Source organism: Clupea harengus, chromosome 1 (assembly GCF_900700415.2).
Source record: "Clupea harengus chromosome 1, Ch_v2.0.2, whole genome shotgun sequence".
Classification (NCBI taxonomy): Eukaryota; Metazoa; Chordata; class Actinopteri; order Clupeiformes; family Clupeidae; genus Clupea; species Clupea harengus.
The window spans coordinates 18193035-18209149 of NC_045152.1; the positions used below are offsets into that span (position 1 = coordinate 18193035).

General features: G+C 41.6%; 2 protein-coding genes across 2 annotated transcripts; one reads left to right on the forward strand and one right to left on the reverse strand.

Moving 5' to 3' along the window:
• Positions 1–966: 966 nt before the first annotated feature.
• Positions 967–4487, reverse strand: LOC105891533 (olfactomedin-4-like). Its single transcript, XM_012817705.3, has 5 exons — positions 4352–4487; positions 3851–3973; positions 2965–3183; positions 2415–2568; positions 967–2301 (listed from the first exon to the last, which is right to left on the reverse strand). The coding sequence occupies exons 1-5, from the start codon at positions 4409–4411 to the stop codon at positions 1472–1474; spliced, it is 1386 nt and encodes a 461-aa protein (XP_012673159.1). The 5' UTR covers positions 4412–4487; the 3' UTR covers positions 967–1471.
• Positions 4488–9201: 4714 nt separating this feature from the next.
• On the forward strand, positions 9202–14426 carry LOC105891541 (transmembrane protein 144-like). The gene is made up of 12 exons (XM_031579022.2): positions 9202–10314; positions 10532–10654; positions 10880–10979; positions 11170–11250; positions 11359–11473; positions 11686–11759; positions 12270–12388; positions 12574–12693; positions 12840–12937; positions 13156–13209; positions 13548–13625; positions 13667–14426. Exons 1-12 carry the CDS (start codon positions 9975–9977, stop codon positions 13670–13672), a joined length of 1308 nt encoding a protein of 435 aa, XP_031434882.2. The 5' UTR covers positions 9202–9974; the 3' UTR covers positions 13673–14426.
• The last annotated feature ends 1689 nt before the right edge of the window (positions 14427–16115 follow it).

The following is a 16115-nucleotide window of genomic DNA, read 5'->3' on the forward strand; positions in this document are numbered from 1 at the left end:
CAAGTGCATATGTATCTGTTTCTCTAAAGTTTCAGTGTATAGTATAACTGAAATACCATGCGCTACATCTAGGTTTCAGATCATAGAAGACCTTTGAAGCAAAATATCTAAAATCTGAAGTGAGACTAAATTATAGAATGTATAGACTCATATCTGCAAGTTTGGTCATTAAGCAGCTAAATATAGAATGTATAGACTCATATCTGCAAGTCTTGTCAATAAGCAGCTGGATCACTTCACATCATATAGTCATACTGCAATTCTAACATTCCTCCAGGTGATTGGGTTTCTATTAAAGGGACCTTTGGGATTTTTTAACCTGGGCCCTATTTTCATCTTTCTGGGTCCAAATGTTTCCTCTGGACAAAGTGATTCTCTACAGCTTCTTTACAGTTATTGAGGTAAACAGACACAGGTCTATCTCTGTAGGGATCCTTTCCATGTTGTCAGAAACGTATAATACTTATGAGCCTGTCAGTGGTGAAAACAAGCAGTTTACTTTGACAGAGAGGCTTGCCCCATGGGATTACATTGTATAACCGTTTCGCAGATGCCAGTTAGAGCAATGTAACTCAATACTGGACTGATTTTAGATCGTTTTTGTCCCCAGTAAAGATGTGGACTAAAAAGATGGGGAAACAGGGCCCAGGTCAAAAAAATCCCAAAGTTTCCCTTTCAGTTTGAGAAATAAAAAATACTTGCCAAACAATCCCTGTGTAGGGAAGTCTACTCTAATCAAGTTACATTACACCTAAACATCAGCAGGACATCCCAAAACCTTTATAATTGGTCTCGGATATGACATCATTTCTACCCTCACTCCAAAAAGTGAGTTGCTGACTGTCGATCAGGTTCAGGTTTGACTTTCTCCAGGCTAGATACATTTAGGAACGGCATACTGTAAGCGTTAGTTGAAGTTAGTGTGTCATGCATATTATTCTACAAAAACACAAAGGATATACTTTCTTTAGATTATCTTTATGTAGAGTTTATTTCCATATTATTATCCACATATTATCTTACAGCAGGTAAGTGCCTAAAATTACATCAGTTTAGGTCAATTTTATTCAGCTGTGAGTACAACAATCCAGTACAAAAGAAGCACAATGTAGCATAGCGGAACATAAGACATACTAACCTAACTTTGCTCATTTACGTTGGTTGGATTTTACATAACATATGCAGATATAAAGGGTTCCAAGTCCTTCTAAAGTGATTTTTCAGGACAACTGTGGTAAAGGTTAATTGATCATTATTATTCCTTAAGCTTATACCTGCTAATACCTAATTCAGTCTCACTAAGATTAATGGTCTATCCAGGAACAGAAAGTTAACATTAAAGCTGGAACTATTTAAGCTCACTCATAGCACAAATGTATTTAATTTAATAAAATAATGCAGATCTTAACCTAACAGTATTTGTGACACTGAGGACACCCAATCTGATTAAGCACCGTGTCTAATTAAAACCTCACTCAAAAATGACGTCATATGTAATGGCGTAGGCATCACTAAAAACATACAACTTGTGGTCTAAAGGGCTATAGTTGAGGGACTGTATGTTAGTCTGCATCTTCCTAAAGCGGATACTCAGATTGTAGCGCTCCAGCCCACTCTGTGTGTCAAAGGAGTAGAAGATCTCCTCTGTCTCCTTGTCCACGTAGCGCGTAGCATAGAGAACACCGCACACCATGAAGGTGTTGGTAGCAGTGCGCTTGTGAAGGGAGGTCTTCATGGGGGGTCGGAGCCTTGGGGTGTCACCAGGCTCCACTTCACTGATAATCACGTTGCCGTAGTTCTCTGCTGAGGTCGACACCACCCACACAGCAGACTCGTCTGTGAGCAGGTCTAAGTCGGTGTAGACGTAGCAGGCCTCCAGGTGGCAGAAGGGGACTTTGTTGTTGATCCCAGAGTTTGGGGGGAGGGGCGCTGTAGTGACTGCTCGCGACGTCAGGTTGAAGCGGCAGACAGAGGGGTTGTTGTAGCAGCCGTAGTACAGAGCATCCCCATACATCACCATGTTGGGCCCTTGGATGGTGTTGGTGGTGGGGTTGCCAGAGGCTATGGAGAAATCCTTTGGAGCCACCCCTGCAATCAGAGCACTGAGGCTGGTGTACTGACGAACATAGTTGGCGAATGCGTTACTGCTCGTCAGTGGTGTCAGCCAGTACCAGCTCTCCTTTCCGGGTGCGGGCCGTGGGTCTCGACCCCAGGCTCCATAGGTATACGAGGTACCATACTGGGTGATCGTATACGTTCTGGGACCTTCCACGTTTACAAGGTGACCCTGAGGGCAGTTTCCTGGGGGAGACAAAAAACAAAACCTCAAAATAAGGTCTTACCTGAGGTTAGGTGTAGGGGGTGTGGTCTGTGCAGTCTTACCTGAGGCAGGTGTAGGGTGTATGACATTTTACCTGGGGTAGGTGTAGGAGGTGGGGGTGTTGCCTGAAGCTCCTCCTGGCATTGGGCCAGATTCCTCTGCAGACGTTTGTTCTCCTCCAGTTTCTGGGCAATCTGCATGTGATCATACTTCTCCAGCTGCTTCAGCTCAGCTCTTACCTCATGCATCTAGAATTCAAAATGTTCTTTTAGCTTCTCAAGAGAAAAAAGTATTCCAGTGGTTTTCATAAGTGGTGGTCATAAGTGCCCTTTGGAAATATCTGAAGTTTGATTTCAGTTCTCCTGCATGAATTCACAAACATTATTTGAACACAGGGTCACTATCAGTTGTTTATGTTACTATAATTACTTAATCTCAAGTTTATTACAAATGTATTTATTATAAAATTGTAATTACTTAATAAAAGTAAATGACTGAAATATGAATGGAATCCACTCTAATTGTCGGATTGTATGTGCAACAGTGTATGTGCGGTATCAAATTACTCTGCTAAAAGGGAACATTTAACATCCTCTAACACCATGCCACCACTCTCTCTGTCTTGATAACACTCTGCAACTCACTGTGGCGTTGACGTCGGTGCTGAGATTTCGGTGCATGAGATGTGTTCTGTTGAGCTTGTCGAGGAGCTGCAAGATCTCCGCCAGCTCCAGCTCTATGATCCTTAGTGACACGGCTCCATAGAGCCCACCGTCATCCTCCCGCTCCAGCGCTGAGACGTCACCCTGCAGCTGCAGCAGACGCTGGTGCAGACCCAGCCTCAGCGCAGCCTCCTCCGTCCTCTACCCATCACAGAGAGAAACAGATGACAGAGACAGGCATGTCAGATATCTACAGCTTGGTGAGGTGGAGAAAGAACAGGCAAATACATCAGTTCCCAAACAGAAAGAACAGGCAAATACATCAGTTCCCAAACAGAAAAGACAGGCAAATACATCAGTTCCCAAACAGAAAAGACAGGCAAATCCATCAGTTCACAAACAGAAGAGAGAGAGCAGCTGCCTTTAAAGTCCACACCAGAAAGATAGAACATGGATTTGAAACCCCTACACATGACAGCGACAACCCCAGACATCTACATACATGTACACAGTCTACAGCTCATTGAAAAATGGCTATCCACATCAAGAGATGGATGACAAAGAAGATGCTAATAAAGTATAGTAAAGAATTGTTTAACCTGCTAAGACATCAAGTAAATGAGAACTTATCAAAGGCTCTTCTAAACTTTTAAATCAATTCTGCTCTCTCGCTATGTGTGCTACTCTGATGGTCTTGAATACAGCAATATATAATAAATGATATGAAATATCTGTACACTGCTATATAACCCAATAAATATTCAAATACCAATTGCCAAAACTCTTCTCTAATCATTCATTTGTTTGATGCATATTCTGTGCTGTACATTGTACTTTCTTCCGAGATTTAATGTGTGACATTGTGTACCTTTGCTGACTGAAATTTCTGATTGCATTCCACAGCAGCGGTCTCAATGCTCAACAGTTCCCCTTTAGGGAAGGGTTTCTCAGCACTAGTCAGCTCACAAGTGCAGTCAGTGGCACTCACACTCTGCAAAACAGAAAAAGGAGACGTATTCAATCAGACGTTTGGCTGTTATATCAAACTGCTGGAGTGGACACATTTTCCACACTATAAGTAGCAAAGAAGCAAACATTGTATTTCACTATAGAGTATGAACTAAGACTGCAAAACACCCAACAAACAGAATGTTTTATGCAACTCAGACATCAAAGGTCACAGAACATTTTTGAAATCAAGAATTATTTTTTGTACAAGAATTATTGTTTGTTTATTCCTTGTCACTGATTCAAGCCCTGTCAGTATGAGTGAATATCATTGTTTTATAGGTCACAGAAGTAGTTTTCTTTATCTGTAAATCTGGGCTTTGGAGTGTTTTTTCTTTAAAAAGGTGTGTGTGTAATCTACCTGCATGAGGAGGATGAAGAACACCCCGACTGTCCTCCACGTAGACACCAGTAAAGACATGATGTTCCTGATGAGAGAAGAGAGAGAAATGGACCAGACCTCCTCAGAACACAGAAGAACCACTCTGCCCTTGAGTCTCGTGACAGGTTTCAAATTCACTCAGGAGGGGCTGGGCTCTGATTTGATGACATGCCCAAATGCACATTTCCAAACGGGTTAAAATGAAGAAGTGAAGGAGTTGTGAAATATTAATTGTATGGTCAGCAAAGAGGTACACGGATGAGGTTCACTTTGGAACCACAATGTGCTGACACGTATGAAACTGCCACTGAAGACATCTTCTTTTCCTCTTTCCCTTTTCCTAAGATCCTTTTTATGCATATTGTGGCCCCTCTAGTTCTCCATTCATAAGCCCAATTTGTTGTGTAAGTTCTTTAAGAGGCACACAACATGGTGTGATGTCACAGCACAGCCTCTCTGGCTTCATCTAGGGCATTCCAGTGTGTCTTCAACATGCAGATGTTATCAGGACGAGTATTACTGGGTAACTTATTCATCTAATTCATCTTCGTAAAGATATCAAACATTAATAAAAATCAGAGTTGAAAAAACAATTCATTAAAAATACATGTGAATGAAAAATAGCAGCAAACAACTTTATTCAAAATCTCTGAGACAGATAATTGCCTCACCATCTGCCAACACACAAAAAATGATAACAAACTGAATGTTATTTAGATGGGAATCCCAAGTAAGCCGCCCTGCTCCAGAGTTGACCCTTGAGAGACCAAGAAAGGCCCCTAGCCATACACAAAGGGATACAGGGGCCCCCAGCTGGTCTGGAGCTAGTCTGGTCCAGTGGCGTTGTAAGGTCAGAGCACTCAGGGCTACAGATCAGAGTATTTGAAGCCTAGCCCTGAGTATTTGAAGCCTAACCCTGAGTATTTGAAGCCTAGCCCTGAGTATTTGAAGCCTAACCCTGAGTATTTGAAGCCTAGCCCTGAGTATTTGAAGCCTAACCCTGAGTATTTGAAGCCTAGCCCTGAGTATTTGAAGCCTAACCCTGAGTATTTGAAGCCTAGCCCTGAGTATTTGAAGCCTAGCCCTGAGTATTTGAAGCCTAACCCTGAGTATTTGAAGCCTAGCCCTGAGTATTTGAAGCCTAACCCTGAGTATTTGAAGCCTAGCCCTGAGTATTTTCTCCCTGAAAACTGAGGTGTTTCATAGCAAAACAACAGACAAACTGTGGAACAAAGTGGAACTTGACTTATAACACCTGGGGGGGATCAAGCACTGTGCAGTGCACACAAAGTTGGAAGACGCTCCAGTTTAAAATAATGAAACAATCTCGCCTTCTTGGCTATTTCAAGAAGAAACCTCAAGGTAAATCGTTGAGCGTGGGTATGTATCAATGTACACAGTGTAGCTAGATAGCCCTTACACCAATAATTAGCCTAGAGCAAACTGATGGCCTGTCAAGTGAAGATTTCTCTCTCTCTATCTCTCTCTCTCTCACTTCAATAACGTTCAAATATACTTGCTTTATTGACATGATCATAAGAAACAGTATTGCCAAATCAAACTTGAGGAACAAAACAGACACATATAGGCTATAGGGATGAAAATGTTTTCTCTTTTGTCATGCATGTATTCTTAATATTTAGATAGATATACCTTACCAACCTACCAATGCCAATTTCCCTTAAAAAAAATAAAAGACCAGCCCCAGGCAAACCTGATGACATACTGTTTTAAATGTTTTGCACCATATGTAAGGTCCTATATAGCCTTGAATGTGTAGTTTAGGCACATGTAGAGAAAAGCCATCATAGATGCCGTTCCATTGTCAGAAAAGGAAGAGCTTGTAAATGATCATCGGGTTGGATCTATGCCAAGAGCTGATTTCAGAGATGCTGTAACCCACTTTATTAATCTGCATAGGAGGACAGAGGACAGTCTGGAAAAGCAGGACACAGAGAGGCAGAGAAACTGGTCCAAATGCAGTTGGACGATGATAGAAGGGCCAAAGAGGAGGTTCAAGCACCAGTGGTGGGTGCGCCCACCCAGGCACCATGGCCAGATCTCACGCCTGCTCCAGTATATGCCCCATTGCCACTGCAGCAGCCATTACAGCCAGCATCCCCTCCCCAATTAATTTATGGACTCCTACCACCAACATACGTACAGCCATATTGGGTGCAGTTGCCCCTGCAAGGATGGCAAGCCCCAGTACAACAATACAATATACAGTACAATGGAAATGGGCCGCCAACATGCTGGAGCAAGAAAGTGCTTCCAAAGAGGAGATATGGGGGAATAGAGGGATGCCCAGCCATTGATGAGTGAACTCAGTGGTATGGTTTCCCCATACGGGGGTGTGTATGATACATGTGGCCAAGACAATCCTAAGGGGCTTGTAATGTAATCAGCTTGTAGTGTAATCGAACCAAGCTGGTAGAGAACTAAGCTGCAGGTAACACTATGGTCCTTCAGACTCTTGTTACACCAACTACACAGGTTTAGGGCAAAGAGGCCACAATCCATATTGATAGTGAGTACAGCAACAATATGTCATGTAGATAGGACCTAGTGAAGTCCAAGATTCTTTGGAATGAAGAGTGTGATACAAATAAAATGCATTATTATTATTATTATAGTGGGAGTAATGAGGGTTTAAAATATTAGATGATGCCCTAAACCAACACTAAAAACAGATTTAGCCAGATATGCATTTATAGTTTGGAAGATAGACATGGTGAACAGGAGAGAGATACAGAGAACATAGAGAGATGGAGAAAAAGACAAATAGAGTATGGAAAGTTTCTCTTATTAGTATACTTAGTTATGCAGTTGGGTGGAGAGTGACAGAGAGAAGGGGAGCCTCTGCGCAGGCGTCAGTGAAACAGAGGAGCAAGCCAGTTTAATTACCCAATTATGATGTCACATGGCCTAATGTAAGTCTCTGGAGAAGTTTTGAAACACCTTGAAAAGTATACAGTTTCAGAAAATGAAAATATATAACTTAAGTGTCCGTTACGAGACCTATTGTAACAAAGTTTGGATGAGGTTTCTACTCTCAGTGGATCAAGCTATATAATACAGAAACTGGTAAAAAAAGAATAATAAGAAGTTTAAGAAGTCTAGTAGTAGTAGTAGTAGTAGTAGTAGTCCTTTATTGTTACAGCACAAGTACACAAGTACATAAGTACCAGCAACATAGCCTGTCGCATAGTAAACTAGCGGAAATGGCAATCCACCCGTCCATACATACAGTATACACATACATCTGACAAGGGGGTAGACAGGACGGGAAGACAAGGTTGAGGGAAGAATTGCAGCATAACATGAGGAAAGGGAGGAGAGAAAAAAAGGCAACCCCCAAACTATGCTCCTAAAGGAGTACAGTGTGGGAGCAGGAAAAAAACACCTCAGCACCTAAGCACATACATTTTACAACATGACAGAACTCAAGACTTGCAACGGGGAGGGGGGAGGGGGGATGGAGGTAAGCCAGCGCAAAACAAGCAGCCATCTGGTCCAACAGCCATGGTAGGCGCTGGTCACAGACCCGCCTGTCACACTGGGGGTACGAAGCAGGCGAAGGCGTGGGATGGGGGTCATGGGGTGGTGAATGCATATCTGTAATATGTACGTGTGTATGTATGCATGTAGAAAGTTCGTGTATGAGTAGGCCTGGATTGTCACCTTCCCCTAGGCCCAATCAGACCGATTCTCAGATTTTCAGTTCGCAAGATTGTCCAACCAGAGTTTAGCAATCATTTTGCAGCCAAACCTAGCAATTGCATATATATATATATATATATATATATATAAGATGAAGTTAATCGATGTGAAAAACTGAATGAATCCGAAGAGGGGTTATGATGAAATGTGAAGGTGCCATTAAGGCCGCATGGTAGCTCCAATTAAAGTTGGTAACCTTGAACTGATGCTAAGAACTGATGCGCATGATTTTCATTGACATTCAACAATAGAATTTGCGCAAAGGGGGGAGGTGTGAAATATTTATTTAATGGTGGGTTGAGTTCAGAATCAAACTTAGAAAAGATGATTACATTTTTATATGTAAAATTCTGTCTTGATTCAGCATTCCAGAAATAATTTTTAGTAACAATGATAAGGCATTTGTGGAAAGTATGGAGTAAAATAATGCTTTGGGAATCATACTACACATCTCTGCATTTCCAGAGGGAGAGTGGGAACTATATGCATCAGTTGTTTCTAATCTATGAGACTGTTTCTACACAGGCGGACACATATGGACTGATTCAGTCTGGGGACTGGGCGTATATGGAGGTGGTAAACGGAAGAGCCTCCAGCCAATGGGAGTGAGAGGTCAAGGGGTCAAGTGTATGGTAGTGTATTAACTTTTGTTGCAGAACTTTAGTACCACAAGGTGACGGGACTGCCACAGTTCAACAAGCCAATCAAGGTTGAAGCAGCTCGACCTGGGCGAGGGGCCGGTGAGGTCATGGAACTGTTGCAGTTGATGAATGTTTCTTATCTTTGGTCTAACATGGTCAGAGGAGCACAGGTGAGTAGAGAAGAGGGGTCAGGGGGCGAACCTGACTCCATAACAGGACACGTGGAATCTGGATAACCAGATCACGGGTGTCTAGGACAACAGCAAACACGGCAGGGTCAAGTGCTAGCCTGCTTCACCAGCAGGGCGGTTGTGCGGGAAACCGCAGGCGCAACCTCAGACGCTTACACTGTTGTGTATTGAAGATGATGTGTGTCAAATTGTGATATAGTTGGAGATAGTATTCATTATGGGTAGAGCAGGAATATGGGGGCTTATCCAATTTGATTACTTAAGCACTGCCTGTGAACATGGTGATTTTCATACTGAACCGGTTTGTATTGTTTGATTTGGAATACATAGGATTTGATCAATGCAAACCAATAGTCGATCATTTAGGGAAATAAAGGATTAGCCCTCACATGTTAGTGTCCCCACTAGCCTTGGAGAACAACCAAACACAAGAGAGTGGGAGGAACTAGGTTCCTTTCAAAAGTATGACCTGACATTCATACAATGAGATTGAGATAATCCATGGACAGGGATGAATTACTGAATGGGCCTACCGGCCCAGGCCCAGGGGCCCATGAGCTCAGGGGACCCCTAAACCAGAGCCTCTGCGTGAAGTCGTTGTTATGTATCTCTTATTTGTGGTTGAAAGAGGTGTATTTTGTGAATTTGCTGTTGGCTTGAGGGTACATGCGCTGTGTTAGAAAAATGTGTATGTGTGCTGTAAATCCTGTTGAGGTACAGGTGAATTTAGATATTGTGCTGTTGAAAAAAAATGTCATTACAGTTAAGTAATGTTTAGCAAGTGCGCAAAGGGGGGGGGGGGGCTTTTACATGTCCAGGCCCAGGGGCCCATGGTTTCATAATCCGTCCCTGTCCATGAACCATCCTTTTTGTTGCTTAATGACTACAATAAACCTCAGATCAACATATGTGGCCTTTTGACTACTGTTTGAGAGAGAGTGGCTGCTTTTGGCCGTGACAAGAGGAAGGGACTAGAATAGTGCCGTGTGTGATAAGAAAAGTAGTCAGCACTCGATATCCCACTGCACTGTAAATATAACGTTAGCGATGGATCATCGCGCTGTTCTCCTCACTCTGTGCACTCTGCTGTGTGTGACATTCGCAGCAGATCAAATGATCGGAGGTAAGGCTGGTAGCATTCTGTACATAATTATGATTTATCCTAATTGTGTTATCATAAAACTGTGTTTGTTCACGAGTGTCAATACTTGTCTGTTTAAAGATGGACACTCGCATGAGCTGTCTGGAGCTAAGCTGTCACTTCTTGGTGAAACTAGTAATGGTACAAATACGGCCGACCTCACCTATGGATTTATCTCGTGCGCTGTGGCCGTGGTGTTCTACGGGAGCAACTTCGTTCCGGTAAAGAAGATAGACACCGGCGATGGTAGATTTAGCCTCAGTCTCTCCTTGGCTTGCTTTTATCACTGTGTTGTGCAGAAATAATAATTCTCTCCCTCCCCCCTCTCTCTCTCTCTCTCCCTCTCCCTCTCCCTCTCCCTCTCCCTCTCTCCCTCTCTCCCTCTCTCTCTCTCTCTCTCTCTCTCTTTCTCTGTGTGTGTGTGTGTGTGTGTGTGTGTGTGTGTGTGTGTGTGTGTTTACAGGAATGTTTTTTCAGTGGGTTCTCTGTGCTGCTATATGGATAGTGTCTCTGGTCACGAATTTGATACTAAACTGTCCCAGATTCTGGCCCCTGGCAATGCTGGGAGGAGCTATATGGGCCACAGGTAATAATGCTGACTGTTCATGTATTGTATGAGGGACTTTTCATGCTTTTGCCAATGTAATATAATATTCTGTTAAGTCGTCATTTGTGGATTCAAATATATTGTCTCTATAAATATTTTAGTGAAGCATTTACTTCCATATTACAAGCACTTGTCATGGCAACTAAATCAGCTTTCTTAGTCTAATTTCCTGAGACTCTTAATGCTTGTGCATTCCTGTTTCAGGAAATATAACAGTCGTGCCCATAGTGAAGACAATTGGCCTCGGGCTGGGGCTCCTCATCTGGGCCTCATTCAACCTGCTCATGGGCTGGGCCAGTTCAAGGTGTGTGTGTGTGTGTGTGTGTGTGTGTGGGTGTGGGTGTGTGTGTGTGTGTGTGTGTGTGCATTTACATAGAAGTGTATTTGCACATCTTTGAGTCTTAAGGTACACAGTAATACAGGGGACTGACATAGGTAAAGAAAACATCTGAATTCTGCTTTCTGTGGTGATGTTTCCATGTGTATGTGTGCAGGTTTGGCTGGTTTGGCATCAATGCAGAGAGTGTAGGAAAGCCTGTGTTAAACTACATTGGAGCTGGGTTGTGCTTACTCAGGTAACCATAACAACCCTGATCTAAATACACATCCCATAATTAGTTGTGTGTCACACATGTATTCGTTTTTCTAAATAATAATATTCATGTTTCTTCGTGTGTTTTCAGTGCCATTGTGTTTTTCTTTGTGAAGAGTGATGTCCGGACAGCAGAAGAGACCCCTTTACTCATAGCAGCAGAGACACCTTTACTCTCCATTACTCGAAGAGACACCTCTACTCATGTAGGTTCTCTGAAGGAGTTGGGCCCTTGCCCTGATTTATGGAAAGCTTCTTGGCTTGATTCAAAGGTTGACAGTGTTCGTCAGATATCGATATTTTATAGTTTGCATGTGAGGATCTCACATGGGATGAATATATGTTGTGGACCTTCACCATTGGTGTCAGTATTTGTTCTTGTTTTTGTGTGCATGAACTCTGTGTTTCTACCCTGTAGACTGTAAATTCAGAAGACGCTGCTTCAGATGATTCGTGGGTGGATAGACTCAGACCCAGTACTAAAAGACTTGTGTATGTACAACACTCATATTGTAACATTTACTGCATCATATAAAGCCAAGCACAATAATCATTAAATAAAGCATTCACCACAGGAAATAAAAGTATCATGTGAGGTAAACCTGTTAACCTATAACTTTGTAATGCGTCTTTGTAATGAATGTGTAATGTAATCTCTCCCCCTCTCTCGCTCTTCCTCTCTATCCCTCTCTCTCTTCCTCTCTCTCTCCCTCTCTCCCTCTCTATCCCTCTCTCTTCCTCTCTATCCCTCTCTCTATCCCTCTCTCTCTCCCTCTCTCTCTTTCAATATTCAATTCAATTAAAATGGCTTTATTGGCATGAATGTACGATACACTGTTGCCAAAGCACTTAAACAATAACAACAATAATAATAATAACAACAATAATCGTTCTCTCTCTCTCCCTCTCTCTCTCCCCCCCCCCCCTCTCTCTCTCTCTCTCTCCCTCTCTCTCTCTTACACACACACACACACACACACACACACACACACACACACACAGAGGCTTTAGTATGGCTGTTTTTGCTGGTTTGCTGTACGGTTCCTCCTTTATCCCTGTACTCTACATGAAAAGCCACGCAGACGATCCGGACAGCCATTTCCACGGAGCCAGTCAGTTTGGTAAAGACAACTTGCACTCAGGAAACTCTGAAACGGTCTAAGCGGCGAGATAAGCTTATAAAGAACTAGATACAATGGCAGTGTGTTACTCAGGATGTGTGTGTGATAAACACCCTTCTGTGTTCCCTTATAGATCTGGACTATGTTTGTGTGTGTGATAAACACCCTTCTGTGTTCCCTTATAGATCTGGACTATGTTTTTGCTCAGTTTAGCGGGATCCTTCTCACCAGCACAGTTTACTTCCTCATCTACTGTGCAGCAATGAAGAACAAACCCAAAGTGTTCTTCAAAGCCATCCTACCAGGTACACAAACACACACACACACACACACATACACACACACACACACACACACACACACTGCTGTCATGTGTGTGTCATGGGTTAGGAGCCCATAGGCAGTAAACCCAAGTTGTAACATCAGTCATAACGCATTCCCCCTCTTTCAGGGTTTGCCTCAGGGACCATGTGGGGAGTGGCTACATGTTGCTTCTTCTTAGCTAATAACTATCTGAGCCCGGTGGTCAGCTTCCCTATCGTCACAACAGTGAGTAACATCTGCCTCAACCATTCATTTGCCAAAATGAGCAGTATACTATGCTATCAGTAAACCATTGTATATTGCACCTAAAGCATGGTTACATTGTGAATGTCAATGATCTCACCAATCCAGTGTCCTTCAGTGATCTGTATCATACGTCATGTATACGTATACATATGTCTGTTGCCTACTGTGATGTTCCATTGTGTGTATGTGTTTTAAAGGTCCCAGGTCTCATTGCAGCTGTGTGGGGAGTAGTGGTATTTAAGGAGGTGAAGGTGAGTGTGTAACTGTATTTTTACCAACAGATAGTGTTTAAATTACTCTCTTTTTAAATATCATCTATATAATTCGCTTTTTTGTTTGAGGCATACTTTATAAATATAATAATAGTTTTGATAGTTGGAGCTATTATTATTATTGTTGTTAGTATTAATTGATTGTTTTAAATTTAAATGTGCAATTTAATGTGTTTAATTTAATTGAATGTTTTCTAATGTTCTGTAAGTCGCCGTGGACAAATGCGTCCACTAAATACCTTGACCATAACATTGAGGGCTTAAAGTGTTTAAAGTCGTCTCTTGGACTCTTCCTCACGCTGTCCTTCTGTCTATAGGGTTTACGGAACTTCCTGGTGCTTGGATTTGCCTTCTGCTTAGTGCTAACAGGCGCACTGCTGACGGGCTTCTCCAAGGTCTAGTGAACCATCACCACAACCTGACGGCCTTCTCCAAGGTCTAGTGAACCATCACCACAACCTGACGGCCTTCTCCAAGGTCTAGTGAACCATCACCACAACCTGACGGCCTTCTCCAAGGTCTAGTGAACCATCACCACAACCTGACGGCCTTCTCCAAGGTCTAGTGAACCATCACCACAACCTGACGGCCTTCTCCAAGGTCTAGTGAACCATCACCACAAGGGAGCTAACAAGTACAAAAGAACCCAGGAAATTTGATTATTTTATTTTTATTTTTTAAATAATATGTTACTGAAAAATGTATGTTTACAGTAATATTATTAATCAGGTTCAGGATATTGTCAGTATCCCTTCATGTAAGATCCATTCCTATATGTTCTTTTGTGCTAAGTTTTTCATTTGATAGAAGAAACTTTTTTTTATAGACCACCTGCTTATAATGCTTATAATCCTGCTTTTTTTGATTCAGTGACTGTCATGGCTAAAAATGGACAATATGTGAAATGATAACTTTGGTTATATTCTAAAAAGGGTGATTTTTTAAAAAGTATTTTGTTATGTTTGGTGTCTTGGTGAACAGTTTCACTTATACATGTGAAACTGAGTGTGTGGGAAAAACTTTTAAAAATACATTTTATATGTATTTATGGACTTGAAGGGCATTTGGGATGATCATCATAATCTATTTTCTAATTTGTTAATTTTTTTAAACATCGCAAGCCACATTGAAGAGAATGAACATGTGAACTCATGAACAAGAGAATGTCTTTTAAAATAAAAATATGAACCCTCTGATGTCTTGTTAACTATCCAACTGCTTTTTTATGAGGATATATTATTTCATGCATTCATAATAGACCATTTTTTTTTTATTTAAAAAATACACAAGAAAATATGTTATATTCCTTGTGCTATTGGTTGAGGACTTCCCACAGCGGCCAAACCTTTCACTGTCACATGCAAGTATTCAAGTACACTACAACCACCATACTGATAGTTAACAACATTTAACAAAAAAGAGACATCTTCATGAGCATTTCGCTGGGGTTGTCAGGTGGGCATCTTCCTTAATCATATTTAGTTGAATTAGGTCTACAACACCTCCAGAAAGCTCAACAGTGACATACAATACAATACACTGGAACCTGGAGTTGCCTTCATACATCAACCAGTAATTGAAAAAGCAATTAAGTAAAAAATACCCAACCCCGAGTATTTGAAGCCTAACCACAGAGTATTTGAAGCCTAACCCTGAGTATTTGAAGCCTAGCCCTGAGTATTTGAAGCCTAGCCCAGAGTATTTGAAGCCTAATCAAGCACTGCGCAGTGCACACAAAGTTGGAAGACGTTACGCTTTTAAAAAACGAAACAATCTAGCCTTCTTGGCTATTTCAAGAAGAAACTTCAAGGTAAATCGTTGAGCGTGGGTCTGTATCAATGTACACATTGTAGCTAGATAGCGCTTACACCAATAATTATGCTACAGTGAACTGGTGGCCTGTCAAGTGAAGATTTCTCTCTCTCTCTATCTCTCTCTCTCTCTCATTTCAATTACATTAAAATAGACTTGCTTTATTGACATGATCATAAGAAACAGTATTGCCAAAGCAAACAATACATACACATTTACCTCACCAACCTACCAATGCCAACTTCCCTTAAAGAAAACAAAAAACAAAAGACAAGCTCCAGGCAAGCTCCAGGCAAATCTGACTTAGCCCCTGATCTTTTCAATAGCTAGAAACGGCCCTGGTCTGATCGTTATAGACATGTACTGTTTTAAATGTTTTGCACCATATGTGAGGTCCTATATGGCCTCGAATGTGTAGTGTGTGTGTGTGTGTGTGTGTGTGTGTGTGTGTGTGTGTGTGTGTGTGTGTGTGTCAGTGAAAGGGGCACTGCTAAGAATTCTGGGCCCCTGTCTTCATTTTCAGTTAGGCCCCCCCTCCCCAGCAAGATTTTCAGATTCAGATTTAAAGGTTTTCTGAGGGCCTCTTGTAGCGATTGGAGATCATTACATTTGGAATACCTTTTTTTCACAATAAACGTCTTCTCAGTTGTACCACCCTTTGTGCAGCAGTCAAATTACACAACCCTATGTGGTACGTATAGGTTAATTCTAACACATGACATACAGGAACAGTGTAGTTATTCCTTTTGAGCACAGGGTTAAGCACAGCCATTTCTGAAGGTGTGTTTCTATTGAATTTGTATATATTTATTGTTATTGTATATTGTTATTTATTGTTTTATCTATTTATTGTAGGCTATTGTAAAATGAATATAGCTTATCTAGACAATGTGTTACCCCATAACATTTCAGTAACATTATAACCAAAACTTAGGCCTACACATTTCAAAGCTGTAGCTTTTAACCAGGCAAATTATTCCTTGAAGTCTGCATGCACAGTTAAAATTGATGGACGTATCGATCTATTTTATACATATGTTACATGGTGACTGGCCATATATATATATATATAT